This window comes from Anser brachyrhynchus (assembly GCF_964034855.1).
Source record: "Anser brachyrhynchus genome assembly, chromosome: 22".
In the NCBI taxonomy this organism is placed as follows: Eukaryota; Metazoa; Chordata; class Aves; order Anseriformes; family Anatidae; genus Anser; species Anser brachyrhynchus.
Window position 1 is genome coordinate 3,664,677 of NC_137715.1, and position 19,780 is coordinate 3,684,456.

Sequence of the window (19,780 nt, forward strand, 5' to 3'; positions counted from 1 at the left end):
CCAAGGAGAACGGGGGGGCCACGGGTGTGCCCGCGGCTGCACGGCCCCGGCTCCTTTACCCTCACTGCGTGGGCACGGCGGGGAGCACAGCGAGGCAGCGGGGCGGGCAGTTCAGCAACTCGCAAGCCGCGTGTGTAAAAGTCACAAATATTTATTAAATATCAAAAAATTCCACGCCTTTTGGCCAGAGATCCCCCGCCACACACACACACCCGCGTTGGGCCGGCACGGCCCCGCTCTGCGGCCGGCGGCTGCCCCAGCAGCCGGGCTCAGCCGGGCCCCGCGGCGCTCCCCTTCACGCCTTGGCCCTCTCGGTTCCGTCGTCCGCGCCGGCCGCCTGCTGTGCCACCGCCGGCGGCATCTGGATGGGCACGTTCCTCTCCGGGGCGGCCGGCAGGGCCAGCCGGGGGGCTTCGATGCGGAGCTGCCCCTCCTTGGACAGGGAGCAGCTCAGGGCCTCGGCGTCCACCTCCTCGGGCACGTCCCACTCGCGCTTCAGCACCTCGTACTTGTAGGAGAAGGAGCCCTTCTCGTCCGTGCTCTGCGTCTCCTTCTGCCCCACCAGCACCACCTTCCTGCCCACCACCTTCACCGACAGCTGCTCGGGGGCAAAGTCCTTCACGTCCTGGCAGACGGAGAAACCCTCCCCGGAGCCCTGGGTCAGGGCTGCGCTGGCGCTCGGGGCTCGCTCGGCGGTGATGCTGGCGCGGCCGGGGCTGCTCCCGCTGCTCAGGAGCTGCTCGAAGCTGCTCATGAACTGCCGAGCCCTCTCCATCTCCATCCGTATTTCTCTCTCCAGCTCAGCGAAGAGGGTGCCTGGATGCGGCCAGAGGGTGCGGACGGGTCCCAGCCATGGGAACAGGGACCCAGAGGTGGGAGGCATGAAGTGCAGGCGGCAAAGCATCTCTGCTGCGGGGCTGTGCTGCGTCCGAAGCTCTGCGCAGGGGCTGGAGCGGTGCTGGGCTGGGGCAGGGACGCGCGGGTTTTATCCTCGCCTCCCCAGGGGTGTGCCCCTTCCAGAACGCTCTCTCCCCACGCACCCTCCCGGAGCCATCGCCTATTTTTGAGAGGCTGATTAGCCGGCAGCCGAAATAGCAGCGCCTGCTTCTGGGGACGAGTCACCCGCCGCAAATAGGGCGCTGCGGTCACCGCCGGGGGCTCAGGTTTCTGCAGAGCCACCGTGATGCAGCACACGGGACCGCTGGTCCCGGGGACGGGGGGGGGCAAGCAAAGCCCTCCCCATGGCCCCGTGCTACAGCGTGAGTTATGTTGTGCTTTCTTCAGCATGCGGGACGGTCCCACCCCCTCAGGCTACGTGTCCGTGCGTCACTGCTGCTGGGCACCTCTCGCACTTTCCAGCCCCCCCCCCTCCATGCTGGGGACGCCAGTACCAGCCCCTAAACCCAGTGCCCCTGTACCCTGCCCGGGGTGGGGGGGTCTTGTGGCTTGCTTTGGTGTCACCTGGGGGTCCCAGAGTGGGCGACTCTCACGCCACGCGTGGGATATGGGGTTGCAGGGGGTCCTGTGAGTGGGGTGGGGGGCAGAAAATGCAGGGGATGGGCCACGGTGAGGGGAGGGAGAGGCGGCGAGGAGAGGAGCCCAGCCCCGCTCCCTGCCTGGGAAGCAGAAAGGCCACAGATTTTTGGCAGGGGTGGCTCAGGCATCCCGTTTGGAGGCTGAGCTGATGCTGCTAATTATAATCCAGGAGAACAGAGCGGCAACAGTAAGGGCGAAGGTATGTTGGCCATGATGTAAGAGGTGCCTCTCCTCTGCGATGACTAACAAGAATGAGCTGGAACGGGCCAGAAAGAGCTCCTCTGTTCTCCCGAGGGATGACGCCACGCGAGGGACGAGGCCACTCCTCCCAGGAAGGGAAATAAAAGCTGCAGGCGGCGGAGCCGGGGCATAGCGCTCCCAGCCTCCTGGAGAGGAAACAGCCTGAGAGCCAGCAGCAGCAGCAGCAGCAGCAGCAGCAGCAGCACCAGCAGCAGCAGCACCAGCAGCAGCGATGCTTTGCCGAATGCACCTCGCTCCATTCGCCTCCAGCTCCCTGGCCACCCGGCTGGGCACGGTGAAGACCCTCTGGCCGCACGCCGAGACCATCTTCAGCGAGCTGCAGCAGGAGATGGAGAAAGCTCGGCAGTTCATGAGCAGCTTCGAGCAGCTCCTGAGCAGCCAAGGACCCATCGCCGCCGAGCGAGCCCCGAGCGCCGGCGCGGTCGCCACCCAGAGCTCCGGGGAGGGTTTCTCCGTCTGCCAGGACGTGAAGAACTTTGCCCCCGAGGAGCTGTCGGTGAAGGTGGTGGGCAGGAAGGTGGTGCTGGTGGGGCAGAAGGAGACGCAGAACGTCGACGAGAAGGGCTCCTTCTCCTACAAGTACGAGGTGCTGAAGCGCGAGTGGGACGTGCCCGAGGAGGTGGACGCCGAGGCCCTGAGCTGCTCCCTGTCCAAGGAGGGGCAGCTCCGCATCGAAGCCCCCCGGCTGGCCCTGCCGGCCGCCCCGGAGAGGAACGTGCCCATCCAGGTCAGCCCCGCAGCGCCGCAGCCCGGAGCAGCCTCCGAGGATGGAGCCGCCAGCAAAACCCAGGCGTGATGGGACCAGACCCGATGGCCCGCACCGGGACCAGAGGAGCCAGCAGCAAGTGTCGGGTTCTAGCCCGGACAAGCTCCATCAGCACTGATGTCATGTTTTTCACTATACTGGAATGTTGTTTTTGTACCCAATAAAAATACTTTTGCACAGAACGCGATCGTGCTTTTTTGGGGGATGACTGATGGGGAGGCTGGGCTCAGCCCTCAGTGGATAGGGAGAGGGAAAAAAATCTCTCTGCTCCCGGTGCCTCAGGGCAGCCCAAAATGGGGTTGACAGCAGACCCCAAGGGAAGGGATCTGCCAGCGCCACGCAGCTCAGGATGGGGGGAAATCAGCCCTGTTCTCCCCTACTGCCGGGGAGCTGCCTTCACCCCCTGCCCGCACTGCTGCCAGCACCTGCACCAGCTCTGTAGCCCTCACACCCCTGAATAACGCCACTAAATAGGAAGGTAACCATGCTGGAGGACCTATTTAGGAATAGGCCGTCCCCATTACAGCCAGTTTTCCCCCAGGCAGATTGGCAAAGGGCTGCTGGAGATGTCTCTGGGATGCCAGCAGCAGGGAGGGTGAAGCCGCCTCCAGCTCGCCGTGCCACCACCACGGGACTTGTGGCCAGGCCCGGGCAGGCAGCAGGCGTGCAGGCAGGCACGTCTGTTTGTGCCAAAGCTGCTCGGAGCTCAGACAGCCCTTCCCCATGGCAGCACCGTGCCAGGGGCACAGAGCCTCTGCAGAGCACAGCCCCTGCCCCCAGACCCCAGCCCGTTACAGCCGAACCGCACAGGCTGGGGCAGCAGCAGCCCCCTTGGTGCATCGCCCGCTCCTTTGGGGAGGTGGGAGCCCAAGAGGCATGGAAGGAGCCAGAAATGAAGCCCCATCAACCAAGAAGGCTCGTGCAGGAAGCCAGCAGATGGCAACAGCACCTTGCTTTGTGTTCACAGAACTGTCAGAGGTGGGAGTGGGGAAGCTCTTGCCCAACAGGTCCTGCTTTGGGGGAATCCAGCAGCACAGGTACCTGCTTTGGGGCCATCCAGCAGCACAGGATTACAAACCACGCTGAAAGCAGTGGGATCTCAGACATCCCCCGACGGTCCTGAGCTCCTCCAGCAGACGAGCAGCCAGGCTCCAGCACAGGGGATGGAAACAAGCAGCACCCGAGGCAGCAGGTGAGAGTCCCGTTTGTGGTTTTCAGAGCCCGCACACCGCAGGCAGCCTCAGCCCCGGCCACGCATTAGGAACCTGGTCACTGCACTGCTCCAGACCTTTCCCCGTTGCGCAGATGACGGGCTGCAGTCTCCCACCCAAGAAGCTTTTAAGGAAATCCAGCAGGAGCAGAGCGTGCCAAGACCTCGGACACGGGATGAAGCCCACGGTTGTGGCTGCTTGCACAGAACATTTGCAGCTACCCAGCAGAGCTCTCCCGGCCCCAAGGCTGCAAGCCGAGGGCAGGTCCTGCCCAGGGACGTCAGGCAGTTGACTGTAGCTGTGCTTCCTCAGAGCTTCTGCTGCACGAACACACCCCACTGACAGCAGCAGCAGGCTCAAGCACAGGCACAGCAGAGTCTTTGTACTCCCGCAAGCACTTGGCCCAGCCAGCCAAGCAGAGCTGCAAGGGGAAGGTCTGTTTGTCCAAGCTGTTCATCTCCCCTGGCTCTAAGGATCAAGCTCACACAGCAGCAACAGGACAGAACATCTTCCAATGCCACCCTCCTCTGTAGAGGGAGACATTTGCCCACTAACATTGAGCACACTCACCCTAAGCTTGGCCCTTGTCCAGGTATGATGTAAGCTCTGAATTCCTCTGCCTACTGCTCCCCTCAACCTCTTCCCACCTTGCGCTGTAGTCACCCTCACAGCGTTAGGTGATGAACAGTTCTCACTGTTTACCTGAGGACTGTTTACCTGAAGCTTCCTTGTACGCTGCTGCCCAGAGTACCACAAGCACACTGAACCACCTCCAACCTCCTCAGTAGCAGCAGCAAAGACCTCTCTGCAACTCCATGCAGGCATTCCTGCCTCGAGAGCTGGAAATTTGGACTGGAAGAGAAAGAAGTTTGGACTTGACGAAAGCGGCACACACCTCCCCATGCAGGGGAGGAAGGCCACACGTCCCTTACAGAGCTGTGCCTGGCTGCGGAGCTGGGTGTCAGGCACCCCACGAGAAGCCTAGCCCACCTCAGCCTCCAGCACAGGAGATGTTCTGGTCCACTCCCCTTCTGGCTTGGTCGAGAAACATGAACATTGTTGACCGTGGTAGGTTTATAAAAATTTTCTTTTAATCACACGAAACTGAAGTTTGTGATGAAGACTAGGTTGACAGTTCCTCTTAAATACCAGTATGCATAAGACATTGCATTAGGCACTAGGCAGCAGCCAACATCAGTTAGAGTCTGGCAACAGAAGCCATTTTAATACCTCCCTTCATACTGTGTGGAATTACAGGCTTTCGCAATACAGAGTTCCCACTGACAGGTTAGCTGAGGTTTCACCCACCCCACCTCTGTACATCAGTAAACCATGTGTATTCACACTAGAGTAGGGTTAACGTTAGTGGCATCACAACCATCAAAAAAAAGGACAAATTTTCTATACAAGATTCTTGCAAAAGTTGCAATAGGATTAGTGCATTACGACAGAACCAGAGATAGAAAAGAGTTGGCATGCTAGAGTCCAACACAAATAAAGACAACAGGCAGCTAGTTGTATGTACTATATTGACAAGATACTGATTGGTTACATGAAGAAACATACAATACAAAATACAGAAGAAACCAGTTTTGCTTCCCTCTGCCCCACCCCAAAATACTCATAATTGATTTGGTCAATAAGTGGCCGAAGAGCCAGAGTTTGTCACTCTAATGCTACAGTTTAGTGGTTGTTCTAGGCATATCGTACTGGTGTTAGCCTTAGCTTTTACACGTGGGTAATTTTAACCAAGGTTTGTCTAGTCTCAATATCCCTTTGTTTCCAATAGTGAACTACAGTACTGTGGGACCTGGGTGCTGCTGGCCCTCACCCGTGGGAAGGGATGAGCTGGCTGGGCAGACACCAGGTCGTGCATCCACCACCACCAGGAAGAGGGAAGAGAAGTTCATATATTAAAAAAGTGACTTAAGACTTAGAATTTAATTAGTATTTGTACAGAAAGGTGCAGGTGGAAGAACTCCCCTCCAGCCTATGATCAGAAAGGGATGGAGAAATCACAGCAGCCACCAGCAGCAGCCGCTCTACGGTAAGTGCGATTGTTAGCATGGATTCCAGTCACGTCCTTCAAGGGCTCCGGCGGGTGGGATCGGCTGCTCAATTGCTGCAGCACTGGCTCCTGCTGGGCTGACTGCTCTCCTGAAGGTCCACCACCCGATTCCTGCCCGGACCACCCGGAGCGTTCTGGGGTTCATTTTTTGGCAGTTTCTTGGCTAGAAAGAAGCAAGACATTAATAAGCTCCTCTGTAAAGCGAGATCTCCTCCCCCGCTGTAGACCACCAGCTGGGCTCAGCCTGCTTTGGACAAGCCTCTGCCTCTTAAGAAGTCTGGGACTGGACACTGCTGGCAGCGCAAGCACATTAAACAAACCCACTTTTAGTTTTAGCTGTTAGTTCTGCTCCACCCTTATTCACTACAGACAAATGCAGAGAGAAACAGGGCAAAGGCTCCAAGCACTCAGGACTGCCCGAGTGACCGTACATGAAAGCCTAGCAAACTGGTCACGTCCTCCAGTAAGAGCCTCCAGAACCCGGGTGACCCAGGAGCTCCCGTGGTTGCCGGGGGGCTGCTGGTGCTCAGAGCTGCCCCAGGCATCTTTTCCACGCAAACCGTTACCTATTGCCATGAAGATTTCGTTCACATTCATCGCTGTCTTCGCCGACGTCTCCATGAACAGCAAGCTGTTGTCATCTGCATATGTTTGTGCATCCTAGAAACAATCACATCAGAGTGATAAAGGCAGCCTGCCAGGAGGAGGCCCGAGCAGGCCTCACACAATTCACTTGTTGGCAAACTGAACGCTGAAGGCAGCCTCTGCCCCAGGCCACGCACTCCCACCCCAGCCCCGAGCCCTGCCTGGCCAGGACAGCTGGGAGACACACCACCGACCAGTCAGCATGGCTGGAGTCCCCCCAGCAGAGCCAGGGCACAGCAGCGCAGGCTGTTTGTGGACACAGCATGTCTCGAGCACCAAAGCACCTTGTACTTTGGTTGGCTGGGAGTGCAACGCACACCATAATGCACTGCAAGCAGTCCTGTGCAGAGGTCTGTGAGATAAGAGCTCCTATCAGGAAGTCTGCCTCAGACAATCAGAGCTAAGAGCTTAAGTGATGACTAGAAAACAAGCTTCAGGTGTCTTTTAGGTGAGGAACACCATTTCTTCCGGTGCTATCTTCAGCAATGTGTAAGCAAGGCAGCAGCAGGGACCGAAAACACAAGCTTGTGTCCTACAGCCCTTCATAATTCATCAATTCATCATAATTGTTACCAACGAGAGCTCCAAGGGCTATGCAAGTGCCTGGAGAAGGCAAGCTAAAATTCCCTTCCGAGGCAATCGTGGGGGTTCTCAGTGGCATGAATTTCAAATTTCATCACATCCCTCAAAGCACTTTGGACACAGACACCAAACCCCCAGTTGATGAAAAAGGTGCCTTCCTGACCACTCAGGTAGCAACCGAACCAGATTCCCACTTACCTGGAAGTCCACGGCTCTCTTGGTAGCAAGGTCTGCCTTATTTCCTGCTAGTGCAATTACGATATTGGGGCTAGCCTGCCTCTGCAACTCTTTCACCCAGTTCTTGGCTCGTACAAATGTGTCCTGGAAGCAAACAGGAGGCAGTCAGGAAGGGCAGCCTCTTATTAATGCAGAGTGGAGATATGTTTAGAACAAGCCTTTCCTGTAAGAAGCATTCTGCCTCTACAGCACTTTGTAGCAGGATCCTTTATCAGCTCAGACAGCCTTGGTCAGAACCCAGGAAGAGGCTGTTAGTTTTCAAGACACAGTACCTGCAGGCTAGCATTGCCAGGGACCCTAAACCCAACACCCCCAGGGGGCCAAGAAGCATCAGGTACAGACGTAGACGCCTCATCCCAATAAACAGGCAGGGCCCCGGTGCAGTACTCACTGTGTTAGTGATGTCGTAGACGACAATGGCTGCCTGGGCACCCCGGTAGTACATGGGCGCCAGGCTGTGATACCGTTCTTGCCCTGCCGTATCCCAGATTTCAAACTTCACCGTCGTGTCATCCAGACAGACCGTCTGCGTTAGGAAGGCAGCTGAAAGAGAAGGGCTGCGTTTGCCTCGCCTCCAGCCGGAGAGCCCCTGCGGCTCCGAGCAGTTCTGCTTTTGCACGGGAGCTGGCAGAAGCCCCAGGCAGGCCAGCGCCGCGCCTCTCGCCGTGGAAGTTGCAGCTCCGCTGAATTATCGAGCTACTTGCACGCGGGAACCCCAGAGCCGCCGAGCGGCGAGCTGCCAACAGGAAGGTGGCTCCGAGAGCCCAGCAAGCAGCAGCCAGCTGAGCAGCAGCGCTGCTCCTCCTTCCCCAGCAGCCAGCACTCAGGTCACACAGTGCTGCTCCAAAATCCCCAGGAGTAGCTTCGGAGAGCAGCCCCCGCCAAAGCCCTGAAGTCAGCCCAGTTCCAGGGCGCTCCCCAGTTTAGAAACTGGTCATTTTCTTGTTCCAGTGAGCATAATGCCACTCTGTCGTTCCAGTTGTTTTCATTCCAGTTGTAACACAACCAGGCTCGGATATGGATTGAAGTACAACAGCAGACTGCCCACACAGCCCTCTGCAGCAGAGCTTTAAGCCCTGCCTGCCCATAAGCTTTACTTGTAGCTGTAGTTACCCCCACATGGGTTACTACAGGGTTACTACAGACTGAGCCTTCTCATTGCACACCTCCCCACCTCACTGCCCAGGGAGCTGGGTGCTGCCTGACCTTTCATTGGTGGCACCACGCTAATGATTTTAAGCTGAAGAACTACTAGACCTGAAAGAGCTGGGGAATTAGTTTACAGCATCAGGCTACAAACCACCCTGAAAACCCAGCTCCTCATCTGAAAACGCAATTAAGGGCTATAAACCAAGCTGAAGGCCTCGGTTCTAATTAGGAGTAGGAATTCAAGTGCTGGGAGTAAAGACACCTCAGAGGCAGAGCACTCGTGGTTGCCATAGCGCTATTCTCTAATGCGTTGATCTTCACACTACCGAACTGCAGACCAAGAGTTAAAGTTACTAGCTCCTCGACTATTTATAGCAGGAAAAAAAAGCAGACTGAAGTAGCCGTTAATACTTCTGATACCCCTGGGCTGCATGAGTGGGGCCAGCAGCTCGTAACCGCGGCCATTCGGAGCGGGCACTCACCTCCAATCGTGCTCTCCTGGTACTCGTGGAACTGCCCCTTCACGAAGCGCAGAACGAGGCTGGATTTCCCCACTGCCGATTCTCCTAAGAGAACAAGTTTGAACTGGCAGATTTTGTTCCCGGCGGCTGGTCCATTCGGTCGAGCAGCTCCACCTCGACCTGCCATTGCGGTCTAAGTGCAGGAGTGCCAAGAGTTAAGGATGCTGCAGGTCGCGCGCTGGATCCACCCGGAGGCAGGTTGCAACTGGAAGAGGAGCTCAGGGTTAGTGCCACGCTCGGGGAGCAGCCCTGCCAGCTCCAGACGGTGGTTTTGACCTGCAACCACCATCAGCACGGGCAGCTGCTGGCTCCTTCCCCCCGTGGAAGGTTATCAGCTGCAGGCACCGCAGCACATCGGGTAGTTTCTGTCCGCCAGCAGCTCCTGCAGCAGGATCTGAAGTTGTCTGAGCCCCCTCGGAGCAGGGATACGGTAACACAGCCCTTCCTCCCCGCTGCGATGTGCCACACACCTTGCTAGGGCGAGGCAAGCAGCGACCAGCCAGGATGCCAGCCGGCTTATTAGAGCTTTGTCTATTAAAACAATTACTCAGTTCATGGAGGGAACTGCAGCTGACCTTTAACTCCTTCCTCCTCTCCCAGGCTCACAAGATAGCAGCTCCAGACCATCAACGCAGAGGTCTTCAGAAGCTCCACGGAAGCCGTAAGGGGAAGCAGCGCTGGCTGTCAGCCCTCCAGCTCACAGGTTTCTATATTCAGTGTTAGCTCAAAGGCCCTGACTGTTACTTAAAGGCCCGCAGCTATTAAACGCTGCCTCCGAGAGTGGTCCTAAGGCAGCCTCGAGGCGGTGCACGAGACGCCTGCCACAGAGGGGCTGTGACGGCAGCCGTGCTCTGGGCACAGGCTGCACGCACAGGCAGAAAGCAGCTGCTCCCATCGCTACTGCAGGCAGGTCCTTATCGCCAAACGAAGTCTAGACAGACTTATCAGAGTGCAGGGGCAACACCTACACGCGATGCAACGGCACCAAGGCTCCGGTGCTGCGCAGGAGCACGGCGGCGGTGCAAGCAGCAGCCAGGCTGGCATGCAGCCGGTTCACCTCCGTGCCCCCCTCCCCCGGGCATTTCACTGCTCTCAGCTGTTATCTGCTCGCAGCTGAGGACAGGAATACTCCGGGAGCGCACGGCGACATGGATTCAGGCAGGTTTCCTGTACCCATCACTACTCCCACTTCCTGTCATTGACAAAATGCTGCAACTGATTGCATCTGCTCCGTATCACCGCCTTCCTTCAGCTCCCAGAGCCCAAGCTTCTTGTCAAAGACAACTGCAAAAAAAAAAAAGCCCCTGAAAGACAATTCCTCCTCTCGTCAAGTCCTGAGCACGTCCCCAAGGAAACGCTTTCTACGCCTAGAGTGAATTTAGCCAGCAAATACCGGACTCCTGTGAACAGGAAGCTTAAAGCAAGTTAAACTGGGGCTGAACTGGAAGCGTCCCCTGCAAACCAGGCTGACCGGAGAGCAGACACCGAGTTTCAAGTGCCTGCTCTCAGAGCAAACCCCGTGGGGCTGGGACTGCCAAGAGGCCGCTTGAACTGTGTCTCGAGTTTCAGCTCGGTCCCACAGCCTGACAGGCAGCCTCGAGCCAGCAAATTCAGCCGGAGAGCTCAACCCGGGGCGGGGGGGGGCAGCCCAGCTCTGCAGCCTCCAAACTGCTGCAGAACGCCGCGGCTTATGGAGACGTTCGACACGAAGCTGCTTTGATCAGGCAGGCAAGCCAGAAGCCCGCTGCTGCACCAGCCCCATCCACCGGAGAGAGGAGATGCGAAAGAAGCCTCAAGGAGCAGCCCTGAGTGCGGCGAGACGTTTGAGAGGCCGAGCCACGAGGCCATTGATTGGGGCGGCCCGTCCAGCCCTGTGGTTGAGGCAGCGAAGACGCTTATCACCGAGCATCAGGAAGTCCAGTCATACTTTCGAGTGCAACAACTGCAGAACGCTCCAACGTTTAAGCCCTGCAGACACTTTTTAGAGCACCGCCGAGTCAGGTTTCACTCGCCGGCTATGAAACGTGAAAGAACGAACACGTTCCCTCGCAAGGCACGAGACGGATTTAAAGCGACGAGCTAGCACCCTGCATCCAGCAACGCGGTGCCAACGGCTTAACGTGCCCAGGGGAGGACAGGGCTGATCTGCATCGCCCGGTGCTCGCTGGATGAGGAGGAGCTGTCAGACCTACCCGCAGCTTAAGAAGAGTCAAACCATCCGGAGGCACGGCTTATTCCGAGTCCGCGTGCCTGAGATGCTGCGACAGGCCATCAGCACATTTGCTTTTGTAAACGCTTTCTTTTTATTATCCCATTTGTCTGAGGAGTGCTGTTATGCCCTTATATAAAAGGATTACCATAATGAAAAGGGTCATTAAGCGCAGAGCGGTTCATTAGGAACAGAAAGGAGCAGGGCTCCTGATAAACCAGGCACGCCACGAGCACCTCTGGCAGGCAGCAGCTGGTGGTACCAGCACGCCCAGTGGCACCAGTGCGCCCAGCGGGGCTGGGACCCGCCGCAGAACAGCGCCAAGCGGGTCAGAGCTGGGTCCCTGCAAGGAACCCAACCCCTCGTCCACCGAAGGACGAACGTGTTTGGACAGGATGGGAAAGCCTGATAGGAAGCAAAAAGGAGCTGTGTGTTGTGTTTTGCTGGACGGCGAGGAAGCAGCGGAGGCCAGGAGCTGCTCGGGGAGCACCCAGGGCCGGGGGGGGGCACACCAGAAGCCCTCCGCCTGCACCCATCCGAGGAAGTTTCCGCCTTCCGCAGCTCCTCCTCAGCCTCACAGCCACGAAGGAACAGCTTTCGCTTGTTTAACCTTGCGCTCGTTTCCCAGGGCGGCCTGTCAGCAGGCGTGTGAGCTCCGTCACCGTTCCAGCCCGGCCCACAGCACGCTGAGAGCCACGTGAGCCATGCCTCGGCCAAGCTCTGACCTCCCGAAACACGATCGGGGTGATTCCCGGAGCGAAACAAGGAAACAAGTCTCGGCGTGACCTACATCCCACGGGCCTCACTCCGTTTCGCCGTCTGGTTGCGCGACGTGAACTCCAATGGAGTTGAGCAACCACGTCTGCGCCCGGCCCACCGCGGAGAGCTGCTGACCGGAGCAAACAGCCGGGCAGTTGGAACCTGGGAGCACCTCGTCACCACCTAAAGATGGTTTCAAGCCTGCCTGTACAATTACATGGCTTCACGCCCCCCTGAAAAGCTGCCAGATCATCAGGATGCACTTCAGGTGACCCTAACTGCACCGAGGGTCTTGGGCTAAGGACATACCTGAGCAGGCTGAGCCTCTCGGCACCTCTGCCGATGCCCACGGGCAGCGGAAGGGATTGAAGCGAGAGCCTACCAGAGCTGCAGGCAGCAAGAACTCTCCATTGCAGGCTGTTGGGCTCCTTTTGCTAACGCCAACATCTCCGAGGATTTCTCTGTTCCTGTCAGAAGCGCGACTCGACTGCTGAACGCAGCAATACCAGGCGGCTCGACTAAGAAAAGCCTGGGTGCAGGCTGGCTCAGCCCACACCCATCGGTGACTGTTCGGGAAGCAGGGAGGCTTCGTTCGATGCGGGGCCATCGGCTGCCCCTTCCAGCCGTCCCGCAGAGCGGGCAGCCTGTGCTCTTCCTGCTCCGAGGACGGCGGCGGCGGCACCCAGACCACGGCCCGAGCAGACCAAAACCACCGCAGCAACGCTCCGCCAGCGAGCTGCAGCTTCAGCTGCCAGCCCACGAAGCCAGGACAATAAGGGTCTGATGCTCACGGAGCCAAGACTCACAGGTCTCCCCTTCAGCCTTTCTTTTAGCTTTTCTCGCGGCTGATGAAGCTGAGCAGCTTTAATATCACGAGATCCCTCACGAGAAGGAACATGCTTCGGTTCGGCTGCCCCGCCGGGCTCCGCATCAATACAGAAGCGCCGAGCTTCCTACTGCAGGCTCCTGGAGCAGTCTGTGCGCTCCAAAGACAGGTTTCCACACCTGGTGCTCTCCAGCAACCAAGGACTCCAGGTCTGCAGTTCCTCCTCCTGCTGTTTCTGCTCCTCAACGCCTCTCCCGTTTGTCAGGATTTGCTGTAAGGGCTTGAGTATTGAATTCAAGCCCTGCCAAGACAATAAGGCCGCGGATATTGAATTCAGAATCTGACCGCCCTGAATGAGAACGCTCACGCCAGCACCGCTGCGCTCCCAGCCCACTCAAGGGCAGGAGCACACCCCAGAGCTGTTGGGATGCCCAAGATCAGCACGAGACTTAACTTCACCCAGCCAGCCCCGTACGAGAACCCCAGTCTCTACAGGACAACTGTAATCACACCCCTCGCTAACCCCTGCGTGAGCATCACTTCACGAGGCTCCCCATCACTGGCAATCCACGAGTTTGAGGTGCCAGGAGGCACAGAACCTGATTTTTGCCACGTTCACCCAGTAGCGAAGGCTGCGCAGAAAGCCGGCGGTATTTGGAGGCTGTTCTGAAGAACCTCGCTACCCGAGGACTGCTTCTGCTCCGCAAGAAACGCTTCACTGGGGATTTGTTGGCTTAGGCTCAAAAGACTCGAGACAAAAACCCCAGTGAAATATTTATCTTGTTAAATAGCTGACAGCATTACATGAATTCCTTGGCAGAGGGAGCCCGGAAGGTGCCGAGAGCTTTTTTGCTTCACCTGCCGCTGAAGGAGCAGGCAGCTCCACCAGCAGGAGCCTCCTGCCCCCGTCCACCACAGCCGGGCCACTTCAAGGACCCAGATCCATGGGCAAGGAGCAGCAGGGTGGGGGGGGACCTACCAGGCCGCCAGGAGGACTCCACCACCCCAATTAGCTGAACACGCACCCTTTTCAACACGTTAATGCCGACCTAATTACACTAATAAATAAGAGCGGTCTTCAAAAGCCTTGCTGCGTGAGGGCGGCACCGCAGAGAAGCGGCGAGAGATCCGAAACCAGAGCCAGCCCTCCCGAAAGAGCCAGGGAACGGCGAGTACAGCCCTCAGCCCCGTTAAAGCCAGCCCCGTTTTAACATTTCAGCTTTCAACAGCCAGCACGCACTTCCCTCCACGCACAAGGAACGGCCTCTTGCCCAGCGGGGCCGTAATCTAGAGCCTCGGTAACAGCTCCGAATTGGGGAACCAGCCGTGGCAGCTGGCAGGAGCTGCGCTGCAGCCTGAAAAATGCAGATTCGGACCCAAAGCAGCCTGGACAGCGACTGCAGGTCCATTCCCAGGGCTGTTCCGCTACCAGGAGTTAAAGCCACAACTTCTCCGCAGTCTCTTCCCTGAGCACCCCGAAGATTTAGGCACGTTCGTTTTAGCTTGGATGTGATTCAGGTTTATATAGGAGAAGTTCAGACATTTCTGTCGCTATCCGCAGCCCCGAAGAGGCCCAGCGAGCCTGTGACCCCGGCCCCTTTCCACGCACGCATCCGTTTCCTGACGCCCGCGGAGCCGCAGCTCCCCAGGCAGCCCCAGCAGCCTGCCGGTTTTCCCAGCAGCTTTTCAGAAACGATTTCAGCACCCGGGATTTCAAGGCCGCCAGCCCGCAGCTCCCACCCCACCCGGCGCGGACGCCGAGCTCGCAGCACAGTGCCACGATGCCAGCCGCAGCCCAGCCGCCTCCGAAGCCCCGTTAAAGCCTTTCCAGCACAAAACCAAAGGCAGCTCTGGGCCCGGCTCTCTGGCCTTTTGTTCCTGTTTTAATTAATGAGGCTTTTCCCAGGTGAGCTCCTCTTCACCCAAGCGACTCGGCCTCTATCCTCAACGGCAACCGGTCCTCATCTCAGCTCTGGGAGCTGAGCAACGCCTCCAGGATCTCCCTGGATTTTTGGGGGGCTTCGGACAGCGGAGCCACGCGTGCTCCTGTCAGTCCCTGCGCAGAGCGCACCGAATATCCCGCAGGGGCAAAGTGCGAGCGGACTTCAGCTGCGATTCTCACCTTCAAGCCGCCTCAACCACCTTTAACATCCCCAACCAGGCACTGAAGCTGCTCTGCCGGCCCAAAGCGACTCCAGACAAATCTTAACTCTTAATCCTTCCATCCCCGAGCCCGCAGCACCGCCAGGCAGTTCATTCCTGCAGCACGAGAGCCCGGGAGTGCTCAGGTCCACACCTGCGGTCCCTCGAGCCTCCTCGTAGCCGGTTTAACCCCTTCAGAAGGGCGCCCTAGGCTGAAGTAATTCTTCCCCAGGAGTTCCTGAGGACACCTAACGAGGTGAGGAGACATTGCGCCCGCCGGTGCGTCCCTCCAGCCGCAGGTTTCGGTGCTCCCCGGTGAATTAGTGCCAGCAGGGAGAGTTGTCACCACGCTGGCACCGCAGGGAAGTTCCCTGCCTAATCCCGTGGGGGTTTGAGTTCTGTGGAACAGCTTCAGAGCCGCAGCCGGGGCCCTGGGGGATCACCGGAGAACCCGGCAGCTAGGGCAGGCTGAGGGGTTGTGCTCCCGCCCCTCCTTTGGGGCTGGGAAAGAGGCGGGGGTGAGGTTTGAGCTCGTGGGGTGACCGGGGGCACCTCACACCCGCATGAGTAAACTCACCAGGGCAGCGCGAGGGGAGAGCCCGGAGCACAAACCTGCGGTCCTGCTTCAGTCGAGCTCTTCTTAGGCCAGCTGCGGGGATGAGGCGCTCGAAAGATGCTCAGAAGGGAGCAGAGCGAGAGGGGGCAGCCTCCGGCCGAGCGTCAGGAAGGCAGAAATTGCAGCGAAACTCTTCCGAGAGCTGCATGCATCGCTCTCATCTCACAGAAGCTTCTCCCTAGCTGTGCGGGGCGAAGCCTCCACATCCCAGGTACCAACACACCCCGCGCCCCGCGTCACCTCCCTCCCAGAGCTCCTGCCTGCTTCCATTTGTTCCCGGCACCACAAAAACTCAGTCCTGCTTCACAGGAGCTGATGCGCTGCAATTAAAGATACTCACGAGCACGGCCTAGATCAACTCAAAGTAGAGCCACGCGTTTCTAACCCTCCAGGAAAGGCTCTCATACCTCCCGCGCTCGGCGCGGCCTCGAAAGGCTTGGCTCGAATTTGACCCTGAGTGCAGCAAAAACAAGCCTCCAGACAGCACCTGCTCTGCAAACAAGACAACAAGCTCGTTAACGCAGGGCAGAAAACTGCCATCCTCGCTGCGACAGGGCCGGTGACCTTCACACTATCTCTTCCAGGCCGCGCAGAGACCTCCTGCCTCCCGCAGTTCCTTATTTGGAGCGCCACCAAAGGAAAGCAAACACGAAAACCGGCGTTTTCTTATCTGTTTGCGTAGGGCTGCTCCAGCAGCTCGTTCCCGTGCTTCGGGGGGAGGCAAGCCTCCATTTTGGGGTCAGACGGAGCGGTTTTCATCCCCACGCTGTCGCTCCCAGCGAGGCCCGCTCTTCCCAGCTAGCGGGCTGGAACGTTTCCCACGGCGTTACTCCGCCGGCTTCACAGGACTTGCACAAGAGGGCTTCAAACTTCGTATCCCAAGGGAAGAAGAGAGCTGACGCCGCCGTCCCTGCCTTCTGCCCTCTTTTAGGCACGCTGACCCAAACACTCGAGGCTACACCCACCCCGCCAGAAGCGTTCCCGTTCCGTTTCCTGCTGGCATCCTGCCCCCGGCCCTTCCAGGGGGATGCCACCAGCTCCGGGGCAGCGCCCAGAGCAGCTCGAGGGCTGCCCCCTCTTTTAGGGGCGCCAGAAGTGGACGTGAAGCAGACCGTTACGCCTCCCACCACCACCACTCCTCACCCCGAGGCTCGGCCCCGGCGTGAGAACACCGCTCAGTTCTGCTCCGGGCGCTGCCCAGTCCGTCACTGGTTTCGCCGTCACGGCACCGACCCAAAGCCGGTTCGAGCAGACAACGTTTGGTTTCGCTGCGCTCCCGGCCACGCGAGGAGCTGGCCGTCCCCCTCTGCTGCTCTCCAACTTCAACCCCTCTCCGCAAAGTCCCCTTTTACCTTGCTCCCTCACCTCACAGGGTGTCGGAGCCCACCCAACCAGCCCGGGTCCCTTACCCTAAAAAGGATCAGTCAGAATTAGCCCGTGGCACCTTAGAGAGAAAGGCTGCCTCCAGGAAGATGGTGCGGAAGCACTGTCTGGGCAGCCTGCGAGACCCAAGGCAAGTCTGCGGGATTTCAGCCCCGAGCAGCAGTCCCTGAGCCGAGCACAGCCTCTCCTGGCCTTCCAGGCCCGCCACCCCGAGTTCCTCGCCCTCCTCCACCGCAGCTTTCCCCCTTACCGGCCAGCAGAACCAAAAAAAACAGACCAGAAACCCTTTTAGAGTCAAGGCAGGGGCGAGCGTCAAGGGGATATTCCCAGAGAGCTCACTCAGCACTGCAACGCCGCGCCCACGTGAACCAGAAACCCCTCTTTTGGTCTCACCAAGCTGCACCTTTAGGTCCTGCCTTTAGATCAGGCTCAGTTGTCATCACAGAATACAAAGCAGAACTCATATCACGCCGTAAGCGGGGCGGCTCAAGGGTTTGGAGACACAGCACATGTAAAACTAAGAATAGGAGACGGGAGCTTTTCCCCCGTAAGACTTCCAACAGCACCCCCGCTGCCCTCTTCCCTCTAATTCCCCTCACGCGTTCGGAAGCCGTCGAGGGCAGGGCTGCAGCAGCTGCGCGAAGCAGCGAGTTAAAGGGCAGCGGGGAGCAGGGCAGCACCGGGTTTGCGTCCGGGCAGACCAGGGAGGAGCTGGCGTCAAGGGGGGGCAGCACTCGGGGCTGCCAGGGCTCCCCCCGGCATTGCCAGGGGCAACGCTCGAGCGGCACCCCCGGGGACTTCACGAGCCTGCCGCTCCCCCCCCCGCACCCACACGGTCGGCCTAGTAGGGTCTCGGAGAATCCTGAAGGAACCATTTGGGGTTGGAAAAGCCCTCCGAGGCCCTCAGGTCCGACCACCCGCTGTCTACCAACGTCACCGCTAAGCCACGTCCCTAAGCACCGGGTCCAACCTTTTAGCCCACAGCAGGGGAGGCCTCAGGGTGCAGGGGGAGAGCAGCCCGGCCACGGCCCCACACCTGGGGGGGAGCCAGGATCCCCCTCCAGGGACCCTATAAATGGCCCTACACCTGAGCACAGCTGGGATCCCTCCCAGGGACCCCACACACGGCCCCACACCTCAATCCCTTCCCAGAGACCCCACCCAGCTTCCTGATGAGCGCTGCCCCCACACCGCACCGAGCCCCGCGGAGCCCCCCACCCCCAGGGGGTGCGGGCTCAGCCCTCACGGGGCCCTGCTCAGCACGGCCCATCCCCCCCCAGCCCAGCACCCCGCAGGGGCCGCCCCTTCCCCAGACCCCTTCCAAGCCCCGAAGGCCCACCGCCACCGCCCAGAGGCGCACCACAGACACCGGCACGGGGCAGCCCGCCGCCGCCCCAATCACGGCGAAAACACCAATTAATGACAGGCGGCACCGGGGGCACCGGGGGCTGACACCCGACCCCCCCCCCCCCCCCCCCCGGAGCCGGGTGGAACCACCTGGGGCCGAGCCCGAGCCCGACCCCCAGCCCCCCCCCCCTCAGGCCTCCCCCAGCCCCGCGGCGCCCCCCGAGCCCCGGCGCCTCCCCCCCCGCCGCCGGGCCCCCGGGAACCGGGCCCGTTTGAGGCAGCCGCGGCCCGGAGAGGAGTTGGGGAACGGCCCGGGGCTGTCGGGGCCAGGCAGAAGCCCCCTCGGAGCTCCCCCCAGGCCCGCCCCGGCCCCGCCGCCACTCACCGCCCGCAGCGCCGCTCCCCGCCGCGGCTGCGTCTCGCAGGCCCCGGCCCTCACTTCCGCCTTTACCCGTTCCGCTTCCGGATCCGCCCACCCCTTCCGCTCCCGGCCCGCAGGGTATTGGTAGAGGCGGCTGTCAATCATCCCCCTCCCTCCTCTCTAGGTCACCGCCCACCTCCCCGCCCAGCGGGGCGCGCCCCTGTCACGGGAGTGCGGGCGGCGTGACGTCACGGCGCGTCCCTCGCGGGGGGTGATGGGAGTTGTAGTCCTCTTGGGGGGGGGTTCCCGGTAAAGGAGGGGCTCCCGGGGAGACGGGAGCGGGGGGGGGGGGGTGGAGCTGGGCAGAGCCTGGCTCAGGGGAGACCCCGGTGCAGGGGGGGAGCCTGTTGCATGGGGGGGGGGCGGCTGGGGACCCCATGGAGGGGGACCCCGGTTTGTGGGGGACCCCGCTGCACGGGGGACCCCCCGAGCATGGGGGCTGTGGCTCCCTCACGTCCCCGCTGCCCCCCCCCAGGGCTGTGCCCCCCTGCCCACCTTGGGGGGCTGCGGTCCCCTCCCGCAGCGAAGTGCCCCGGAGCTGTAAAAATAGAGCTTTTATTTCCCGTTTGTGCTTTTTTTTTCGTGGGGGGGGGTGGAGGGGGGGGGCACGGGTAGGAGAGGTCATGCCCGGGGTGGGGGGTGAGGGTGGGGGGAGCACCTTTGGGGGGGAAAAAAAATAAGGGACAGAAACCACGGAGGGGTGACACCGCACGGCTGCCATCCCGGGGGGGGTCCCCAGCTCGGAGATCCCCCCCCCGAGAGCTGGGGCCCCCCCCTTGAGCACCGAACCCCCCCCCCCCCCGGCAGAGCCCCCGCGGGTTCCCCGGGCAGCAGCCGGTGCCGGGCACCGGGCACGGGAGGGATGCGCGGCCCCGGGGCGGGCTTGGGGGGGTGGGGGGCCGACGGGGGGGGGAGGCGGATTTTTTTAAAAAAAAAAGCCCTCTTGGGCAAAAAAAGTATCAAAAGCGGTATCAAAATCCCTGTGTTTGAGGGGGGGTCCCCGGCGGGGTAAGGCTGGGGGGGGGGAGCCGCACCGGAGCCGGTGACCGGGGTGGGGGCCGCTCCCGGCCCCGCGGGGACCCCCGGGGTGGGGGGGGGGGG

General features: G+C 60.1%; 3 protein-coding genes across 5 annotated transcripts; 1 reads left to right on the top strand and 2 right to left on the bottom strand.

The window, feature by feature from the left end:
- Positions 1–135: 135 nt before the first annotated feature.
- Positions 136–1,295, bottom strand: LOC308181715 (heat shock protein 30C-like). The gene is given in 3 exon segments (XM_080565258.1): positions 136–975; positions 978–1,033; positions 1,035–1,295. Coding segments are annotated over 3 exon segments (756 nt in total). The 5' UTR covers positions 1,055–1,295; the 3' UTR covers positions 136–295.
- Positions 1,296–1,891: 596 nt separating this feature from the next.
- On the top strand, positions 1,892–2,745 carry HSPB9 (heat shock protein family B (small) member 9). The gene has a single exon (XM_080565262.1). The coding sequence runs from the start codon at positions 2,009–2,011 to the stop codon at positions 2,591–2,593; it is 585 nt and encodes a 194-aa protein (XP_080421388.1). The 5' UTR covers positions 1,892–2,008; the 3' UTR covers positions 2,594–2,745.
- A 2,098-nt stretch (positions 2,746–4,843) lies between these two features.
- RAB5C (RAB5C, member RAS oncogene family) lies at positions 4,844–18,765 on the bottom strand. 3 transcript variants are annotated; one of them, XM_080565259.1, is made up of 6 exons: positions 18,644–18,765; positions 8,938–9,181; positions 7,698–7,849; positions 7,268–7,390; positions 6,409–6,502; positions 4,844–6,005 (listed from the first exon to the last, which is right to left on the bottom strand). In XM_080565259.1, exons 2-6 carry the CDS (start codon positions 9,101–9,103, stop codon positions 5,890–5,892), a joined length of 651 nt encoding a protein of 216 aa, XP_080421385.1. In that variant the 5' UTR covers positions 9,104–9,181; positions 18,644–18,765; the 3' UTR covers positions 4,844–5,889. The 3 variants fall into 3 exon arrangements, with proteins under 3 accessions (XP_080421385.1, XP_080421386.1, XP_080421387.1); XM_080565260.1 differs by lacking the exon at positions 18,644–18,765 and adding an exon at positions 15,869–15,995; XM_080565261.1 differs by lacking the exon at positions 18,644–18,765 and adding an exon at positions 9,552–9,873.
- Positions 18,766–19,780: the final 1,015 nt, after the last annotated feature.